The following is a 17,772-nucleotide window of genomic DNA, read 5'->3' on the forward strand; positions in this document are numbered from 1 at the left end:
AGAAGAACAAACACTGACATGTTGATTGTGTTTCCTCCTCAGCTAAAGCTAAAGCTGCAGAGCTCTGACCTGCAGGAACGACCGACACAACCAGACAGAAGACAAAGGATCTGATCGTTCTTCAGCTGCCGACTAACTGATTCACTTTTAACACATCTCTGTCTCTGAGTGAGGACATCACACGTCTTTGAGTTTTGATCCATAGTTTTTTCTTTCTGCACTCACACAATGAAGCAACAATAATTTATAACAGGAGTGAAGAGCTTTTTTTTAATCTGCAGTTTGGTTTGTGTTTTTATGAGTGAATAAAAAAGAGAAATGAAAGAAACATGTTCAGATCAGGAATGTTTGAAATTAATCCTTTATTTATTTCACTGCTTGTTTCACTTCTACTGTATATTTTCTATGTAACAGTGATCACACTTCTTCACAGTTTAATATGAACATTAATAATAACATGAACATTTCACAAAATAAATAGTTGGTAACATAAAGTTCATATCTGGTGTATGTTTCCTTCACACGTTCAAGTCACTCTTGTTTCAGAGTATAATCCATACATCTTTACATTGACTGCTTATTGAATATTGTTGGAAAGACAGCTGTCGAGGTGACGGTGATTCTAACAGTGTTTGGGTGGGCGGAGCCTCAGGTGGGATCCACATGAACGTCAGGACCAAAGGAAACCTACTGTAACATGATGATTGTCAGTGGTTTTAATGTTGTGGCTAACCGCTGCAGGGGGAGCTATCAGCAGATATATAATATTCATAACTATATTTGCAGTCATGTGTGAACACCTGACACTAAGAGTGATTGTATTTCCCACCATGTTGTTTCTCCAGTAGCCCTGATTGGACAAACCAAACACTGACTCCAGACAAGGAGAGTTGTGTTTTTGTGTTGGCCACTGTATTTCTCCTGCTCGACATGGGAGAAGTTTCAGTCTGTTGTCATCTGCAGCTCTTTTTACGGCCTATTTCCACCAGATGCGTGTTGGTTGCGTCTGCGCTCCGGCACGGCAGCGGCACTCCGGAGCCCTCCGCCACAGATATGCAGGACTTCTATTTTTGCTGGATGCCGGAGCACAACGCAGCAATTCAGCACAGAGCAGATCATGCGGGGCAGGAAGTCGTGCACAGAAACACAATAAAACATCCAGTTAATTTTCAAAATAAAATACACAGTGTTCACGGCGGATCATATTTCCCTGCACTACACCTTGAAAACGTCATAATGGGCGTAGGCAGGCCTGAAGTCAACAGGTCAGAGGTTTTCAGACATCATTTCACCCCGTTGACACCATGGACGAGGAGATGTTAATCATGGAGGTGCACCCAGATGTCTTCTGTCGGAGCTGCAGCGCTCCGCACAGCAAACGCAGCCGGTGGGTATTGATGGACGGCGGAGCACGCAGCGGATAACCAGCGCTGCCGTTCCGCAACGGACACACATCCAGTGGAAATCCGGCGTTACTGCTATATGCCACTAAACCCTACACACTAGGGGGCGTCACTGTGGCTCAGGAGGCAGAGTGGGTTGTCTACTAATCTCAAGATCGGTGGTTCAATCCCCCCAAACTGCTATGTGTGTGTGAATGTGTGAATGTGTCTCGTAGTGCAAAAGCACTTTGAGTCATTGGAAGACTAGAAAAGTGCAGATATATAGAAGTGCAGATATATAAGTGCAGATATATAAGTGCAGATATATAGAAGTGCAGATATATAGAAGTGCAGATATATAAGTGCAGATATATAAGTGCAGATATATAGAAGTGCAGTACAGTAGACCTTTCTGAGTGACTTGCCACCAGAGAGAGCTCTGCTACAGAACTCTAACTTGATAGGAAACCTTAATATAGATAATAATAATACAAACAAACAGCATGTTAGACACAAAGCCCCCTAAAATCCCTTTATCTTCCTAAAAATGTTTACACAATAAGCTTTTTTCCCCAGCCTTCATTTATTCTGTGTTCATATTTTATGAACATGTGCACTGAATATTTTGGGGTATTTAACAGTATTCAGGCTGGCACAGAATAAAGAAGGAGTCTGTGTAGCTCAGTCTGAAGCCTGGATACACTGGCTCAGAGAATTTAGTGTGGAAAGTGTGCAGATGAGTCATGGTGTTTGACGATACAGCGTAGAAGGACAGAGTGCCAGCTGACCAGTCTAAGAACACACCGACCCTTTTGGAGTCGAGGACACGGGGGATATCTGTGGACGCATCGCTGTTGTGCCAGGCTGTGTATTTACCGTGACAGCAGCGCAAACTCCAGGACTGATTATTGTAGCCAAAGATACCTTCAGTACCTTTTGCTTTCCTGTTGATTCCTTTGTAAGACACACCTATACCTGTCTTATCCCCAGTCCACTCCACCTCCCAGTAGCACCGAGAGGAAAGACCCTCTTCACTCAGAACTTGTGCCCACTCTGAAAATCTCTCTGGGTTGTCTGGATAAGGCTGAGCTGTTTCCACCAGGTTCACTTTTTTGTTGTCTTCAGAGAAAGACAGGTGTGAATTGGCAGTATTCTGATCCAAAGTCAGCTCATGCGCATCTGATGAAACACAAATAGCATACGTTATATGTAATATTATATATATATATATATATATATATATATATATATATATGTACACAGTATACACTTGTCATCAATTTCTTTTTAAAAAAACTGACTTACATTTCTTCAGAGCTGACTTCAAGTAGCACTCTGCATTGTCGTTCAAGCTAGGAAAAATCACATAGGACATCTGATGAGTAAAAAGTGCTTAACTGATTGACAGAACAAAATAAAACAATCTGTGCCACTGAACTTAAAGTTACTTGACAGTGAGCTGTTCAATGTCCTCCTGTAAACTGGACAGCAGCTCCGTCCCCTGTTGGCCTGGATGATTATAACTCAGGTCCAGTTCCTTCAGGTGGGCGGGGTTGGACCTCAGAGCTGCAGCCAAAAAGCTACAACCAATCTCTGTGATCCCACAGAACGGCAGCCTGACATTAGAGAGTAAAACAAACTTAAAATAATTCACAGAATCTAATAAGAAATCGTATTCACCAAATTCGACCGTGTGTTCGGTTTGTTAAACAAACCTCAGTTTTTCCAGCCGACATGTTGAACTTGCCAGTCCAGCAGACAGCAGCTCTACTCCAGAGTCTTTCAGTTCATTGTCACTCAGGTCCAACTCCATCAGACACGAGCTGCTCAGAACGGCTCCAAGTTCTCTGCAGCATTTCTCTGTGAGGTTACATTCTTTAAGCCTTCAAAATGAAAGACAATTGAACATATTAGCATCATTTGCTGAATTTTAATAGAAAGGAAGCGATCTGGTCGTACATTGATGACATTGCTGTTTACTCACAAGGCCACTCTGGATTCTTTGATCACTGGTAACATCTTCAGAAGACCCTCCTCTGATCTTGAGTATTTCCTCAATTCAAACTCATCCAACTCTTCCTTTGAGGTCAGCAGCACAAAGACAAGAGCAGACCACTGTGATGGTGACAGCTGCGTCTCTGACAAATTCCCAGAGCTCAGGTAGTTCTGGATTTCCTCCACAAGAGACTGATCGTTCAACTCACTGAGGCAGTGGAAGAGATTGATGCATCTCTCTGGAGAGGGATTTTGCTGGATCTTCTCTTTGATGTACTCGGCAGTTTCCTTGTTTCTTGGTGAACTGCTCCTCATCGTGGTCAGAACTCTCTTCAACATAGTCTGATTGGATGTTTGTGAGAGGCCGAGAAGGAAACGCAGGAAGAGATCCAGGTGTCCGTTCTCACTCTGCAGGGCCTGATCCACTGCACTCTTCAGAAGGTTGGACACATTGCTGGGAGTCTCCTGGACAGTGGTGGCTTTGCCTGGTTCCAGCACGTTCTGATTGAAGCAGATGAATCTGTGAAAAATGTATATCGCAGCAAAAAACTCCTGAATGCTGAGATGGACAAAGCAGTAGACCCTCCCCAGATGAAGTCCGAAGTCATGCTCTGAGATCTCTGTGAACACTCCTGAATATGTCGCAGCATCAGTGACGTTGATGTTGTATTCGCTCAGTTCGCTCTCATAGAAGATCATGTTGCCTTTCATCAGGTGCTCGAAGGCCAGTTTTCCAAGCTTCAAGACCATTTCTTCGTTCATTTTCACCTGGGACTGTGTTTCAGAGGCATCGTGTCCTGCTGAATACTTCTGTGTTCTGATCATGAAGTTGTAAACCAGGAAATACGTGTACATTTGTGTCAGAGTCTTTGGCATTTCTCCTCCTGCATCATAGTCTTTCCTCTTTTCTGTTTCTTCTAAGATCCTCTGCAGAACAGTGGCAGATATCCAGCTGAAGACGGGAATGTGACACATTATATGGAGGCTCCTGGTTGACTTGACATGTGAGATGACTCTCTCAGCCATGATTTCATCAGGGATCTTCTTCCTGAAGTACTCGTCCTTCTGGGGGTCGTTGAACCCTCGTATCTCTGTCACACGGTCAACGAGATCGACCGGGATGCGTTTGGCAGCCGCAGGTCTGGAGGTAATCCAGATGTGTGCAGATGGCAGCAGGTTCCCCCGGATCAGATCCGTCAGTAGTGAATCCAGTGAAGTTGGCTCTGAGGCACTGCGGCAGGGCTCATTGTGGTCAAAGTCCAGGGGAAGCCGACACTCGTCCAACCCATCAAATATCAGCACCAGCTTGTATTTGCCAAAATCTGAAATCCCTGTTTCTCTGGCTTCTGTGAGAAAATGATGAAGAAGCTGCGTCAGTGTGAAGTGGTGCTCCTTCATGAGATTCAGCTCCCGAAATGGAAGATTAACCAGGAGCTGGATATCCTGGTTAACTCTTCCCTCTGCCCACTCCAGGTTATATTTCTGCACAGAGATGGTTTTTCCGATGCCAGCGATTCCTTGAGTCAGAACGGTTCTGATGAATCTGACCTGTCCGAGCAGCGGCTTAAAGATGTCTTCACATTTGATTGGCTTGTCTTCTGCTGTTCGTCTTCTGGTCGCAGCCTCAATCTGCTGGACCTCATGTTCATTATTAACAGTCCCACTGACTCCCTCGGTGATGTAGAGCTCAGTGTACACCTTGTTGAGAAGTGTCTGGGTGCCTTGTTGAGCCACGCCCTCATAAATGTATTCAAACTTCTTCAGTCTGTGTCGGAGTCTGCGCTGGCAGACATCGAGCTCGCCATAAATGTCTGGTGGTACAAAGAAGATAAGGATAAAATGTTGATGTGTTCTTGTCAGTGACGAAACCTCAAAATGAATTTGTTGCCTCAAAAGTTCATTTGGCATTACAAACCTCTCTTACACAAGCTCCGCCCTCTCTCTGGACTCTATGGCTAATACTCTCCTCCAATCACAAGCATGCATCCACTCACTTAAATTTACATAAATGTAGCTGGCGAATCAGAATGTGCCTATGTACAGATCCCAGAGTATATCATGAAGTACCACAACACTGTCCATCATCCTGTTCTCTAGCAACAGTGAAGTGTTCACTGATCAGCTTTCTCCACGGACCAGTCACCACTTTAGGATTCCTCATCAGTGTCTCATTGCAGACCGCACAGGAAGCTGCGTTCAGTAGCCACTAGCATGTGAGGCCTGGTGGATGCTGCCCATGTTTAGACGCCAGCAGTGGAGGGATGTGATGCTTTTCTTCGTTGCATCAGCGTCCTGCGGGAGTCCTCTGCCAGGACCCCCCGCTGGTGATGATCATGTGCAGCCAGCCGTGTTGGGCTCTCCTGTGGCTGCTGAAAATTGGGTGTGTTGTGCGTTTTGCTGGTTTCCTTCAGCTAAATGTCCCCGCTCATCTAAGAACGACATTTTGGACAGAAGTATCGGCCAAATTATTAACCTGATTCAAAACAGGCGGTGTGATGTCACCGTAGGCTCCCGTCACCTGTAGCTGGGACTGACCTGCGGGGAACCCCCGTCCTGGTGGAAGGATTTATGGATCGATCTCATCAGACACTAGAGGAGGAGAGATCACAGCCGCCGCCGCCGCCTGCCACTCGCCACTTTACCAACAGGAGATGAGACGAGGCGTAGTAGTGCAGCAGAGAGGAGAAGAGAGGTACGGCAGTACGGAGCACTGACCACTCCCACTTCCCTCGCTGCTTCGTTGGTAGTCTGCGTGGGCAGAAGTTCGCTGCATAGATCAGCCTCTCATTGGGCGGAACGAGCCACCCGCTGAAGTCCCGCCCGATCACCTCCAGTTGTGTAGCAGTTTTCAACCGTTTTCAACACGTCCTTTACTAACTTTTGCTGTGTTTGATCTTGCAGGGATGTAGCCATTTTTCTGTCATGGTTCACGTCCTGTAGGTGATATTATTGTGGGCGTGTTACACTAAAACCTGTTTCCCCCCGGCAATATTTTTGCAAGCGCACCATTGCTGTGGCACCGCCCAGAACAATTGTGATTGGTTGAAAGAAATACAAGCAGCCGGGGCGTTTTTTTCTCCAATCTTAAAGTGAGAGTCGGCGCAGACAGACCTTTCTTTTAACATGTAAATCAGAAGCTTTTACTGTTTGTTTGTTTTTTTTGCTACTTGGTAGATGCAATCTGACTTAAAGTTTAATGGTTAACTGTTTTGTGACTTTGGCGTGCCAGTGCATTCAGGTGAGTGTCAGCTGGTGTGTAATTGTTTGTGTGAGAGCACAAGCCCCTGACAGGTGAAGCGGCGGGACCCTTTGGGTTCAGCGGGTTGTTGTTTTTTTTCATTGTAGTGTTGCAGTAAACGTGGTTGTAGCAGTTATAGCTCAGGAGCATGCCATGGTGTCAGGGGGGTTGTCAAATGTTTGGTTGCCTTTTCCGTACTACAAAGAGAGAGTAAAAAGAGGTGCTAATATGACACCTGGAGCATGATAAGATTAGCCATGACGCAGAAACTGAGAAACAGTTTGGCAGTGAAAAAAATGCGAACAGAACAAGACTGAACAAAGTTAAATCTGCAGCAGTATAAATGTGATTTGATTAAATGTGGCGGTTCTGTGGAGCTGCAGAGTTCCTCACTTCATCTTGAAGAGTGTTTTCATATTTTGGGTCATATTTAGCCCGTCAGTATCTGTGTGGCTGGGTCAACATTATGTCATGCTCCACCCACTGTACCTATAGAGTCCAGTAGAGGGCGGAGCCTGTGTGAGATAGAACAAAGGTTATAGTACTGTAACCTTAGTTCTATTACCACAGGCTCCGCCCTCTACCTCGAGGCCCTTCTATGCTGCTGCTGAAGAGGGTGTAGGTATGATGGACAGTGTCTTGGTACTCCTTTATATAATGTGGGGTCCGCATGCTTTCAGGCAGACATGTCCTGATTGGCCGGCTATATTTATGCAAATTTCAGTTTGTAAATGCTTGCTCATGATTGGAGGAGAGTATTAGCTATTGTAGAGGACAGTAGAGGCTCTGCCTGTGCTGATGGAACCAGGGTTACGACATCGTAACCTTTGATGGAATATTTTTCTTTCGTTCTCAACATTTTGGGGAAAAACACCAGATACAATTATGTTCCTAAAACAAACATTTTAGATACTCTGTCAGATATGACCTTTTATGATGACATCTTACTTGATTTGTTCGTTCTCTTGGTACTTACGCTTCTCCAGTTGGTTAGCGAGTTCTCTTTGGTTCATTTCCTTTAAGACATGTAGAGCGATCTTTAGAGCTCCTTCACTGGCACTGCTGTCTTCCTTTTTGTTTTCAGTCGTCAAACTGTCTTCGTCCTGCCGGTCACACTCTGAAGGTTGTGACAGATGTGGGAAGAGAATCTTTTTATATCTGTTCAGCTCACGCAGCAAAATCTTCTTACTGTGTTCTTCCACCAGCTGTAACGATAAAGAAGAATGAGTGAGGGCTCAGATCCTCGTTAGCTCGGACCAACTTATTCTCCAACAACAGATTCTTCAAACAGACGACATGTAGGTTGCCCTCACGACGTCAGAACAGACAGATGACCTACTTTAAATATGGTGTTTCCATCCATCTCTGTTGATCCTGAACCGTCCTGTCGGTCCCTGATGATGAACACAAGATGATTTGATTTTATTAAGTGAATCAGGTGTGTTCAAATTCAGACCGTTATGTCCGGGCCCGGCCCGGCCCGGCCCGGCCCGGCCCATCCAATTAACTGTAATTATGGGCCCGAGCCCAATTTAAACCCGACATTTTTCAATAAGTTGGCTGTTATAATTAAGAGTATTAACCCACAATTCTTGTTATTTGAATGACAGAAATATGGGATCTTAATGAATGGCGCAACACGGAAGGTATTAAAACAGGTGTTTATTTTAGGATCCCAAGGTCAAACAAAAAAAATGAACAGTTATAAATAGAACATAATAAAATATATTCAAAACGAATAAAACAAAATCCAAAAAGAACAGGCTAAATTAAGCCGATTTAAACACTCCAAAAGAGAGGAGATTGACTGGCTGCCTGGCCCATGCTTGCACGCACGTCGCACACACACATACATATTCACTTATTTATAATAGAAAAATAGATTGTCTTCAAAATAAATGAATTAGACAGTGCAAACGCTCAGGTTGCAATAAACAAAAAAGCTCAAACAAATATGGCTATTATGCACATGAATTTTGCATTTAGGCTATGATAAATAGAATAAATAGTACATAATAAGTTGTATTCAAAACAAATAAAACTAAATCCAAAAAGAACAGGCTAAATTAAGCCGATTTAAACACTCCAAAAGAGATGGACTGGCTGGCCCGGCCCCCGGGGTCATCAGATCGGACATGCAGCTCTGAACCTGCGGAGAAAGTGTGGCGATTGTGTTAGGAGTGATAGGGGGATTATAGTTCCTCTTTTCTTTTACTTTTCCTTTCATTTACGTTTTGGACTGGTTGGACCACTGAGAAATAAAGGTATGGTTGAGCTGTGTTTGTTTACGTCACATCATTGAGGTGCGCACGCACCCTCTGGAGTTAGTTAATGAGGTGACAACATTCAGGTGTGTGAGCGCGGCAGAGGAAAATGTTTGCTTCCATGTCATGAGGAGTCCCTCCATTTTTGAAAGTGCCGCTGAAGAGGACGACAGCTACACCCACCCAGCCAAGCCACAGACTCTGTGAGAGCGAAACCAGTTTATGTTTGTTTTCGGATCCAATTTAACTACAAAAAAAAAACTGAACTATTGGGAAGAGCCAGGACGGAGCTCGCCGCTCACCGGGAGCCGCGGCCAGAGCTGGCGGTGCCTGGACTGACTGACCAGCCTCTGAATGCACCTAGCCTGCGGACCTGGTAAGCTGGCCTACCTGTATTGTTTCTCATGCCTGGCAAACCAGTCCGCTGTTCCGTTCTTTCCTCCATTTGTTTCCTTCAATCACACTCCAGGTTAGGGCTAGCCTCTCATCTGAGCTGTTGACATCCTTAGACTTGACTAGTCCGTAACAATTGCTTAGTGCTGCGGCTGTCCACCATATAAATACGTGCTTCATCCTCATGTGATTCAAAATCAACATGTTAGTTCTCCCACTCTGAAAAGTCTCTCTTGGCTTTGGCTTTTGGCGGCGTAAAGCCGGTGTCCCTCTCCGGCCTGTCAGTCTCTTCTGCTGCAGCATCTTCCTCCTCCTCCCCCATCGTTGGCAAGAGCATGGTGCGGACGTGAGCATGTACTTCAGCAATCTCTTCAGCTGACATCATCCTCAGTTGGTTGAATTTGGGCCAGAGAAAAAGAGCAACTTTGTGTAGTATGTCAAGTTTGATTTTTTGCGCAAGTAACTCTGCATGTCTCTGGAGCACAAAGGCTTGTTGCTGGGAATCTGTGGGAGAGGGCCGGCAGTGTCTTTTCAGTTTTTCAAGCCAGAGGCAAGCCAGGTTCAAGGTGGCATATTTGTCGCTTCCCAGCTCTCTCTGCGCATCGTAGAATGGCTGCAAAAAACTGACCAAAAAGCTCAGCATGTCTGGTGCAATATTTTCGATGCGCTCAAGTTCTCCACACGTCTCCAGTTTTGCACGTAGCTCCGGGTAGATGTCCTGCACTGACTTGAGGGTGAGGTAAACAGTGCTAAATCTGGTGTCCGACATTTGTAGCACTGTCTTTGACAACTGAGCATCCAGGCCAGATTGTTTTACATACCTCACAAGTGTTTTGGCAGCAGATATGGTCTCTCCAATATCTGGTGCGTTTTCGGATAGGGCATCCGTTAGGGCTGGGCGGTATACCGGTTCGTACCGAAAAATGGTATTTATTTTCGTTATGATATGAATTTTTCATATACCGCAATACCGGTAAATAGCCCAAACAACGTCCGAAACGTGCGTGGCGGGAAAGTGTTTCAGCAGGGACCCATTTCACCGCTGCACACCACAGGCGCGCTTGAGCGGGCGAGAGTGAGAGTATATAGAAAAGTTTAGAGGCGAGAATGGCTGCTGGAGAGAGTCCTGAAGGCGAAGCAACTGTACACGATGACCCAGAAGAACTCGTACCAAAAAGAGCAGTGTTTCCCCTATATGCAACTAGCAGCGGCGCACCGCTGTTTACAATTCTCCTCTGCCGTCTGTATCGCACACGGCGGAGTTTCACCCCAATGCGCACGTACACACGCACACACACAGACAAAGTGCACACACACACACACACATACACACATACAAGACAGCCTCTTGTATGGCTCCAGGGCTTTGATAATGTTGCTGCCTTGATCTGTCACCCACACAATTCGGCTCAGGGAGAGGGGGTCCTGGCCAAATCTGTTAACCAGCAGGTTAACTATTTCCCGTCTTATGTTTTTCTCCGTTTTGGCATCCTCTGCGGGAAACGCGGCTGTGGTCAGCGTTTTTCCAACTAAGATGAAGTCGGGGGTCGCATAATGGCACATTATTGCCATGTAGCTGAGCTTCCGATAGTCGTCAGTCCACATATCCGTGCTCATTCCAACATCTCCGGTCTTCAGCACATCCTTGAGCCGCTGTGTGAAAGCCTCTCTCTTTTCATCTGCCTTTTCTAAACATGTTTTGGAAATGGTGCTGTGATGAGGCAAGACTGACAGGGCTGATACACGACCATGTGTGGCACCAACATTTATCAGTTCTTGAGCTAACGCTTGGAAGCCCTCTCCACTGACAACATTAAATGGCCGTATATCCCTGCAGCAAAACTCCACACATTTTTCAGTAATGGCTTGCTTCACTCTCAGTGGGATGTTTTTCTCAGTTGTCACAAATGAGGACATTGACGGCTGACTTTCATCTTTTTTGCCATGGCAGGCCTTCTTCATGTGCCGATTCAGTGTTGAGGTCCCCGTCTTTTTACTGTCATAAGTTATCAGTACGTCGCACTTCATGCACTTGGCAAAGCCGACGCACATGTTGTCACTGGTGTTCACAACTAACTTGAAGGTGCTCCATACCTCAGACTTTCCAGCGCAGTTGGAGAGTGTTAATTCCCCAGATATTAACTTCTTCTTTGCATCCTGAAGCTCCATTTTGTGATGCAAGGCTGTCGAGCGTGGGGACTGGGAGACAGGTGGTGAAGGGCTGTGCGCGCACAATGTTGCAACATTGTAACTAACTTTGTTGTAACTTTATGTGTCATACAAAGTGTGGTTTAATTTTACTTTTTATAATGCACACATAGCCTATAACATTTCATTATCAAATCATAGCTTTAAAAAAAACACACAAAAAAAAAAACATCATGACTGGCCCGGCCTGGGCCCGCCAGAGGGGGCAGAGAATCTAAGCTCTACTTCAGGTGACAGGAAACAGTTATTAACATCAGACAGTGACACATTTTAAACTGCACTGGGATAAATAAAACACATTAGTAAATAAGTGAACTGACAAAATAAAGTCTGTCTAAAAACAGAACAAAGTTTTTGTACATGTTAGCATCTCTCGTGGTGAGGTCATGACGAGTTTTCATGGAAGACGAGGAAGACACGTCTGATTTATCAAAATTAACTGAGCTGATGAGAAAGAAAAAAAGAAAGAAAGAAAGAAAAAGAAAGAAAGACAACACCAGTGGCTGTATTGCTCTTAGCATAGCTACCACAGCTAAACTCAGAACAGACGTGTATGTACCCATCAGTGGCGTCTTTTTTAAAGTGCAGAGGATACTCCATGGAGGCATCACTTTTCACGGACAGACAGGACGACGCAGGGAGGTCTGATTTGTCAGAATTAACTGAGCTGATGAGAAAGAAAGACAAAGTCAGGTTTTAGTCTCATTAATTGTCTGCAACAGTTTTCATGGAAATGTCTAATGCCAGTGGTTTAAAGATATTTCACTTAGCATAGCTCATACAGCTCAACCTAGAACAGACTATACGTACCCATCAGCAGTGTCCATTTTGAAGTGCAGAGGATACTCCATCGAAGCATCACTTTTCAAGGACAGACAGGACGAGGCAGGGAGGCCTGATTTATCAAAATCTGCTGAGCTGATGAGACAGAAAAATGTTTTATTCCCATTATGATCAGTTTTCACAGACATGTTGTCAGTGGTTGTAAAGATATTTAGCCCAGAACAGACGTGTACGAACCCAGCAGCAGCAGCAGCAGCAGCAGCAGCGTGTTTTCTGAAGCACAGAGGATACTCCATGGAGGCACCACTTTTCATGGACAGACAGGACAATGGAGGCAGCTGCGACCCGTCAGGATCATTTTCAGTCTCTTTAGCAGTGTCCATTTTGAAGGTAAGACCTTAGTTTGTTTCTTAAAGAGCAAAGTTATATTTAGTTCTGTTCACATTTAGATTTTGTTCAGTATAATTAGTTTCAGCAGTAGTAGGTACTACAGTTACTACAGGAGCAGTAGTTCAGTAGTATTTGTTCTCTCTCCTACATGGTGCTTACAGTTCATTATGGCCACATTAAAGTCTAAACATTTGAAATGTTCCCACATATCTGAACAGACCATGTTCAAAATTCAACTCACCAAACTGGACCATCACCATCTGGAGGAGAGACAGATGTCTGCAGAATGAGAGCGCGAGGCTTTAATGAATAAAATCATTATTAGGATATCAATAATATCATCTTATATTATTCAGTGCATCTCAGTCAGTCCCTATATAGTTTACTACATTTAAAAGACATCTGGATATTGGGCCGTAGCAGCCATTTTCCAAAATGTCTGCTGGCTGTTAACTGGTATAAAACATGTTTTAAACGCCACCGATATTATTCACATTCGGGTTCAAGAGAAAATATATTTTATTACAAAAGACAATGAAGCAAAATGGTGAGACTGTCTTTGTCTGTCATTGTAATAACTGGATTCAGCTGGAGTGAGAGTCACAGCCCCGATCAACAGCTGCCACACAACAGGAAACAAAACAACGAGAATAATACTTCATTAACAAAAACATGAGTTCAATTAAACAAATGTGTGGCGTCAGTAATCAGTAATGAAGTGCATATGTGAGTGTGAGGCAGCGTATGTGAGTAACAGAAAGGGATCACCCAGAGCTGTCCTCAGACTGATGATGAAGGGAGGTGTTTGTGCCGTCACTACAGGTGGTCACTACAGGTGATAATGCATTAAACATAACATGTAGTCTATATATTAAACATCATAACATGTAGTCTACATTAAACATTATAACATGTAGTCTACATTAAACATCATAACATGTAGTCTATATATTAAACATCATAACACGCAGTCTATATATTAAACATCATAACATGTAGTCTATATATTAAACATTATAACATGTAGTCTATATATTAAACATTATAACATGTAGTCTATATATTAAACATTATAACATGTAGTCTACATTAAACATTATAACATGTAGTCTACATTAAACATTATAACATGTAGTCTATATATTAAACATTATAACATGTAGTCTACATTAAACATCATAACATGTAGTCTATATATTAAACATCATAACATGTAGTCTATATATTAAACATTATAACATGTAGTCTATATATTAAACATTATAACATGTAGTCTACATTAAACATTATAACATGTAGTCTACATTAAACATTATAACATGTAGTCTATATATTAAACATCATAACATGTAGTCTATATATTAAACATCATAACATGCAGTCTATATATTAAACATCATAACATGTAGTCTACGTTAAACATCATAACATGTAGTCTATATATTAAACATCATAACATGTAGTCTACATTAAACATTATAACATGCAGTCTATATATTAAACATCATAACATGTAGTCTACATTAAACATCATAACATGTAGTCTATATATTAAACATCTTAACATGTAGTCTACGTTAAACATTATAACATGTAGTCTACATTAAACATTATAACATGTAGTCTATATATTAAACATTATAACATGTAGTCTACATTAAACATTAAAACATGTAGTCTACATTAAACATTATAACATGTAGTCTATATATTAAACATTATAACATGTAGTCTATATATTAAACATTATAACATGTAGTCTACATTAAACATTATAACATGTAGTCTATATATTAATTATAACATGTAGTCTACATTAAACATTATAACATGTAGTCTATATATTAAACATTATAACATGTAGTCTACATTAAACATTATAACATGTAGTCTACATTAAACATTATAACATGTAGTCTATATATTAAACATCATAACATGTAGTCTATATATTAAACATCATAACATGTAGTCTACGTTAAACATCATAACATGTAGTCTATATATTAAACATCTTAACATGTAGTCTACATTAAACATTATAACATGCAGTCTATATATTAAACATCATAACATGTAGTCTACATTAAACATCATAACATGTAGTCTATATATTAAACATCTTAACATGTAGTCTACGTTAAACATTATAACATGTAGTCTACATTAAACATTATAACATGTAGTCTATATATTAAACATCTTAACATGTAGTCTATATATTAAACATTATAACATGTAGTCTACATTAAACATTAAAACATGTAGTCTACATTAAACATTATAACATGTAGTCTATATATTAAACATTATAACATGTAGTCTATATATTAAACATTATAACATGTAGTCTACATTAAACATTATAACATGTAGTCTATATATTAATTATAACATGTAGTCTACATTAAACATTATAACATGTAGTCTACATTAAACATTATAACATGTAGTCTATATATTAATTATAACATGTAGTCTACATTAAACATTATAACATGTAGTCTACATTAAACATTATAACATGTAGTCTATATATTAAACATTATAACATGTAGTCTACATTAAACATTATAACATGTAGTCTATATATTAAACATCATAACATGTAGTCTATATATTAAACATTATAACATGTAGTCTATATATTAAACATTATAACATGTAGTCTACATTAAACATTATAACATGTAGTCTATATATTAAACATTATAACATGTAGTCTACATTAAACATTATAACATGTAGTCTACATTAAACATTATAACATGTTGTCTATATATTAAACATTATAACATGTAGTCTATATATTAAACATTATAACAGATTCAGCCTGAGTAAACTGACAGAGGAACAGGAGGGTCACATGACACAGACTCTGATACCCTGTATTCCAAATCGCATACTTCTACTATATACTCTTAGTATGTACTGCAGCTGCCCTTAAAAGTATGTAGTGTAGTATGCAGTATGCATACTATTGGGACACACTACATCCGCCATCACATTGCTCCCTGAACTCCGACCTTCTTGCTCACTTCCACCGCCGTCCGTAGCGCCACATTTGAATATTTTGTGTTGTTGTACTTCGGAGATGCAGCAAATCTCCTCTCGTCGAGCTCGCCAGAGTCATGCATACCGTCGGAGGTGCTGGAGAGCTCTGTTGCTGTTATGTCGTCATGTGTGTTGTTGTTTCTAATAAACAGTCCCAAGCCTATTATTAGTGACCTGTCTATTGAACTAGTCACCAGTAGGCACATTAACCCCTTCACACACAGCTCTCTGTTGCTGGCAGATGTTTGTTGTTGAATATATTTACAGCTATGCAGCTGCTGGCACTATATTCTGTCTGCACATGAAGCAGCCTTACATTCACATTACTTTTATTTGTAGTGTAACATACCTGCACATTCTTACTACATTACTTAATATGTATTTGACTTTTACTATTTATATATTTACTAGTCTATACTGCTCATACCTGGCCCATAGTGTATTCATATTTAGTCATATGCATTCATTATTTATACCACACTTACACCACTGCCTGTACTGGCAGAATCTTCTATATTGTAGTCATAGTTGAACCCTAACACTGATTATACTGTAATCACAGTAAAGTTGAATGTTGTAACCGTGTTCTTGCAAAACTGTATGATATGTGACAGTATATAATCAGATCAATGCAGTCCTAATATGTAGTGTCTTAGTATCTCAAATGAAATAAACCATGTATGAAAGGAAGTGTGGGCGTTGGTTGTACACGCAGCTCAGTAAGTGTGACGTAACTTCCGCTGCACAAAGGATTGTGGGTCAGAATGGCCAAAGAAGCATGCTGACATGCATACTGCGAAATGTGACCGGATGTAGGAGAACATCCTGGTACTTTTGGCATACTGCATCTGACATACTATGTATTGGGACACACTAATTCTTTTTCTGGCGTACTAAATAGTATGGTAGTATGGGTATTGGAACGCAGGGCTGGTTTCCCTTTCTGTTTTAACTCGTCAGTAATGTGACCAATAATTTCAGTTGTTACTGAGTCATTTAATCTGATTGGCTCGCTGGTTTAACCAGTTAACAGCCGATAAACAGCTGAAAACAGCTGATCGGACATTAAGAGCTCCTGATATGTAGGTGAGAGGTCACATTCACACAGATCACTGTCTTAGAACTATGTCAGTGTGTGTGTGTGTGTGTGTCTGTCTCTCTGTGGCTCAGTGTGTGTCTCTGTCTGTGTGTCTCAGTGTGTCTCAGTTTGTGTGTGTGTGCCTGTGTGTGACCGCAGTCTGTAGCTGTTATTAACCTGTGCAGTGAACTCGTTTTTAATCTGACACCATCAGTGTGAATGAACCCGTTTTATTTCTGTCAGATGAATAGAGGTGAGTCTTACCTGTTGAGCGACTCCACCCTGTAACAGACGGCGCTGAGACGGTGTCGGTGTCTTCCGTGATGTAACGTGATGCTCCGACGCAAGATGGGGGGGTCACGTGGTTAAACTGTGTCTGCAGCCAGCTGTGTGAGTAGGGTAAAGCTGTGTGACTGGAGACATTTCCTTAGACACAGACAAACATCCGGAAGTAAGGGGCGGGAATTTAGGGACAGTTCGTTACTTAAAAGTGGGAGGGGGAGGGGCGGTGCTAAAATGGGGAGGTGTGTCAAATAATTTGTTAACCAATGAGGAGGGACTTCTGATTTTATTTTGTCTGAGGGGAGGGGCTTACACATTTAAATGACTCTACTTTGTATTTATTTAAAAACATGAAGGCATGTTTCTTTAAGAATCAACAAATTTACACTTTTGTTAAAAAGTCATTGTTGTATTTCAGACAGTTCTCAGACGCATCATGTGTGAGAGACAGGAAAAATAAATAAATACTGATATTTCATCACAATCACTTTATTCCACGTCTCATTTCAAAGTTGTCCAAAAATAAACCATCTGCACGACAAGACTAAAAAACTGAGACTTTTTTCAACTTGTAACTTTCAAACATCAAAAATCTAATCACTGATTTATGGTGGAGGGTTAGGGTCATGGATTTCCCCCAGCAACACCCCTGCTCTGATTAATAAAGAACAGTCCCTAATTACCTTCAAACTGGTTTACGTGCAA

The 17,772-nt window shown here is 41.7% G+C and overlaps 2 protein-coding genes across 15 annotated transcripts in view; one reads left to right on the plus strand and one right to left on the minus strand.

Moving 5' to 3' along the window:
• Window positions 1-478, plus strand: part of LOC117261996 (pleckstrin homology domain-containing family A member 7-like) — a 206,565-nt gene extending 206,087 nt beyond the window's left edge. For all 12 annotated transcript variants that reach the window (XM_078167541.1, XM_078167543.1, XM_078167542.1 and 9 more), the window contains one exon: window positions 43-478. In XM_078167541.1, coding sequence (XP_078023667.1) covers window positions 43-68 — 26 coding nt within the window. In that variant the 3' untranslated portion in view covers window positions 69-478. The remainder of the gene's footprint in view (window positions 1-42) is intronic.
• LOC117262498 (NLR family CARD domain-containing protein 3-like) lies at window positions 345-17,233 on the minus strand. Of its 3 annotated transcripts, none has more exons than XM_033635497.2 (12): window positions 17,050-17,233; window positions 12,895-12,932; window positions 12,501-12,672; window positions 12,291-12,398; window positions 12,040-12,147; window positions 7,955-8,009; window positions 7,592-7,820; window positions 3,367-5,188; window positions 3,098-3,265; window positions 2,831-2,998; window positions 2,688-2,734; window positions 345-2,561 (listed from the first exon to the last, which is right to left on the minus strand). In XM_033635497.2, the coding sequence occupies exons 3-12, from the start codon at window positions 12,644-12,646 to the stop codon at window positions 2,017-2,019; spliced, it is 3,396 nt and encodes a 1,131-aa protein (XP_033491388.2). In that variant the 5' UTR covers window positions 12,647-12,672; window positions 12,895-12,932; window positions 17,050-17,233; the 3' UTR covers window positions 345-2,016. The 3 variants fall into 3 exon arrangements, with proteins under 3 accessions (XP_033491388.2, XP_078023679.1, XP_078023680.1); XM_078167553.1 differs by having other exon boundaries at window positions 12,895-12,953; XM_078167554.1 differs by lacking the exon at window positions 12,895-12,932.
• Between the last annotated feature and the right edge of the window lie 539 nt (window positions 17,234-17,772).

The sequence above is a fragment of the Epinephelus lanceolatus genome, chromosome 5 (assembly GCF_041903045.1).
Source record: "Epinephelus lanceolatus isolate andai-2023 chromosome 5, ASM4190304v1, whole genome shotgun sequence".
Classification (NCBI taxonomy): Eukaryota; Metazoa; Chordata; class Actinopteri; order Perciformes; family Serranidae; genus Epinephelus; species Epinephelus lanceolatus.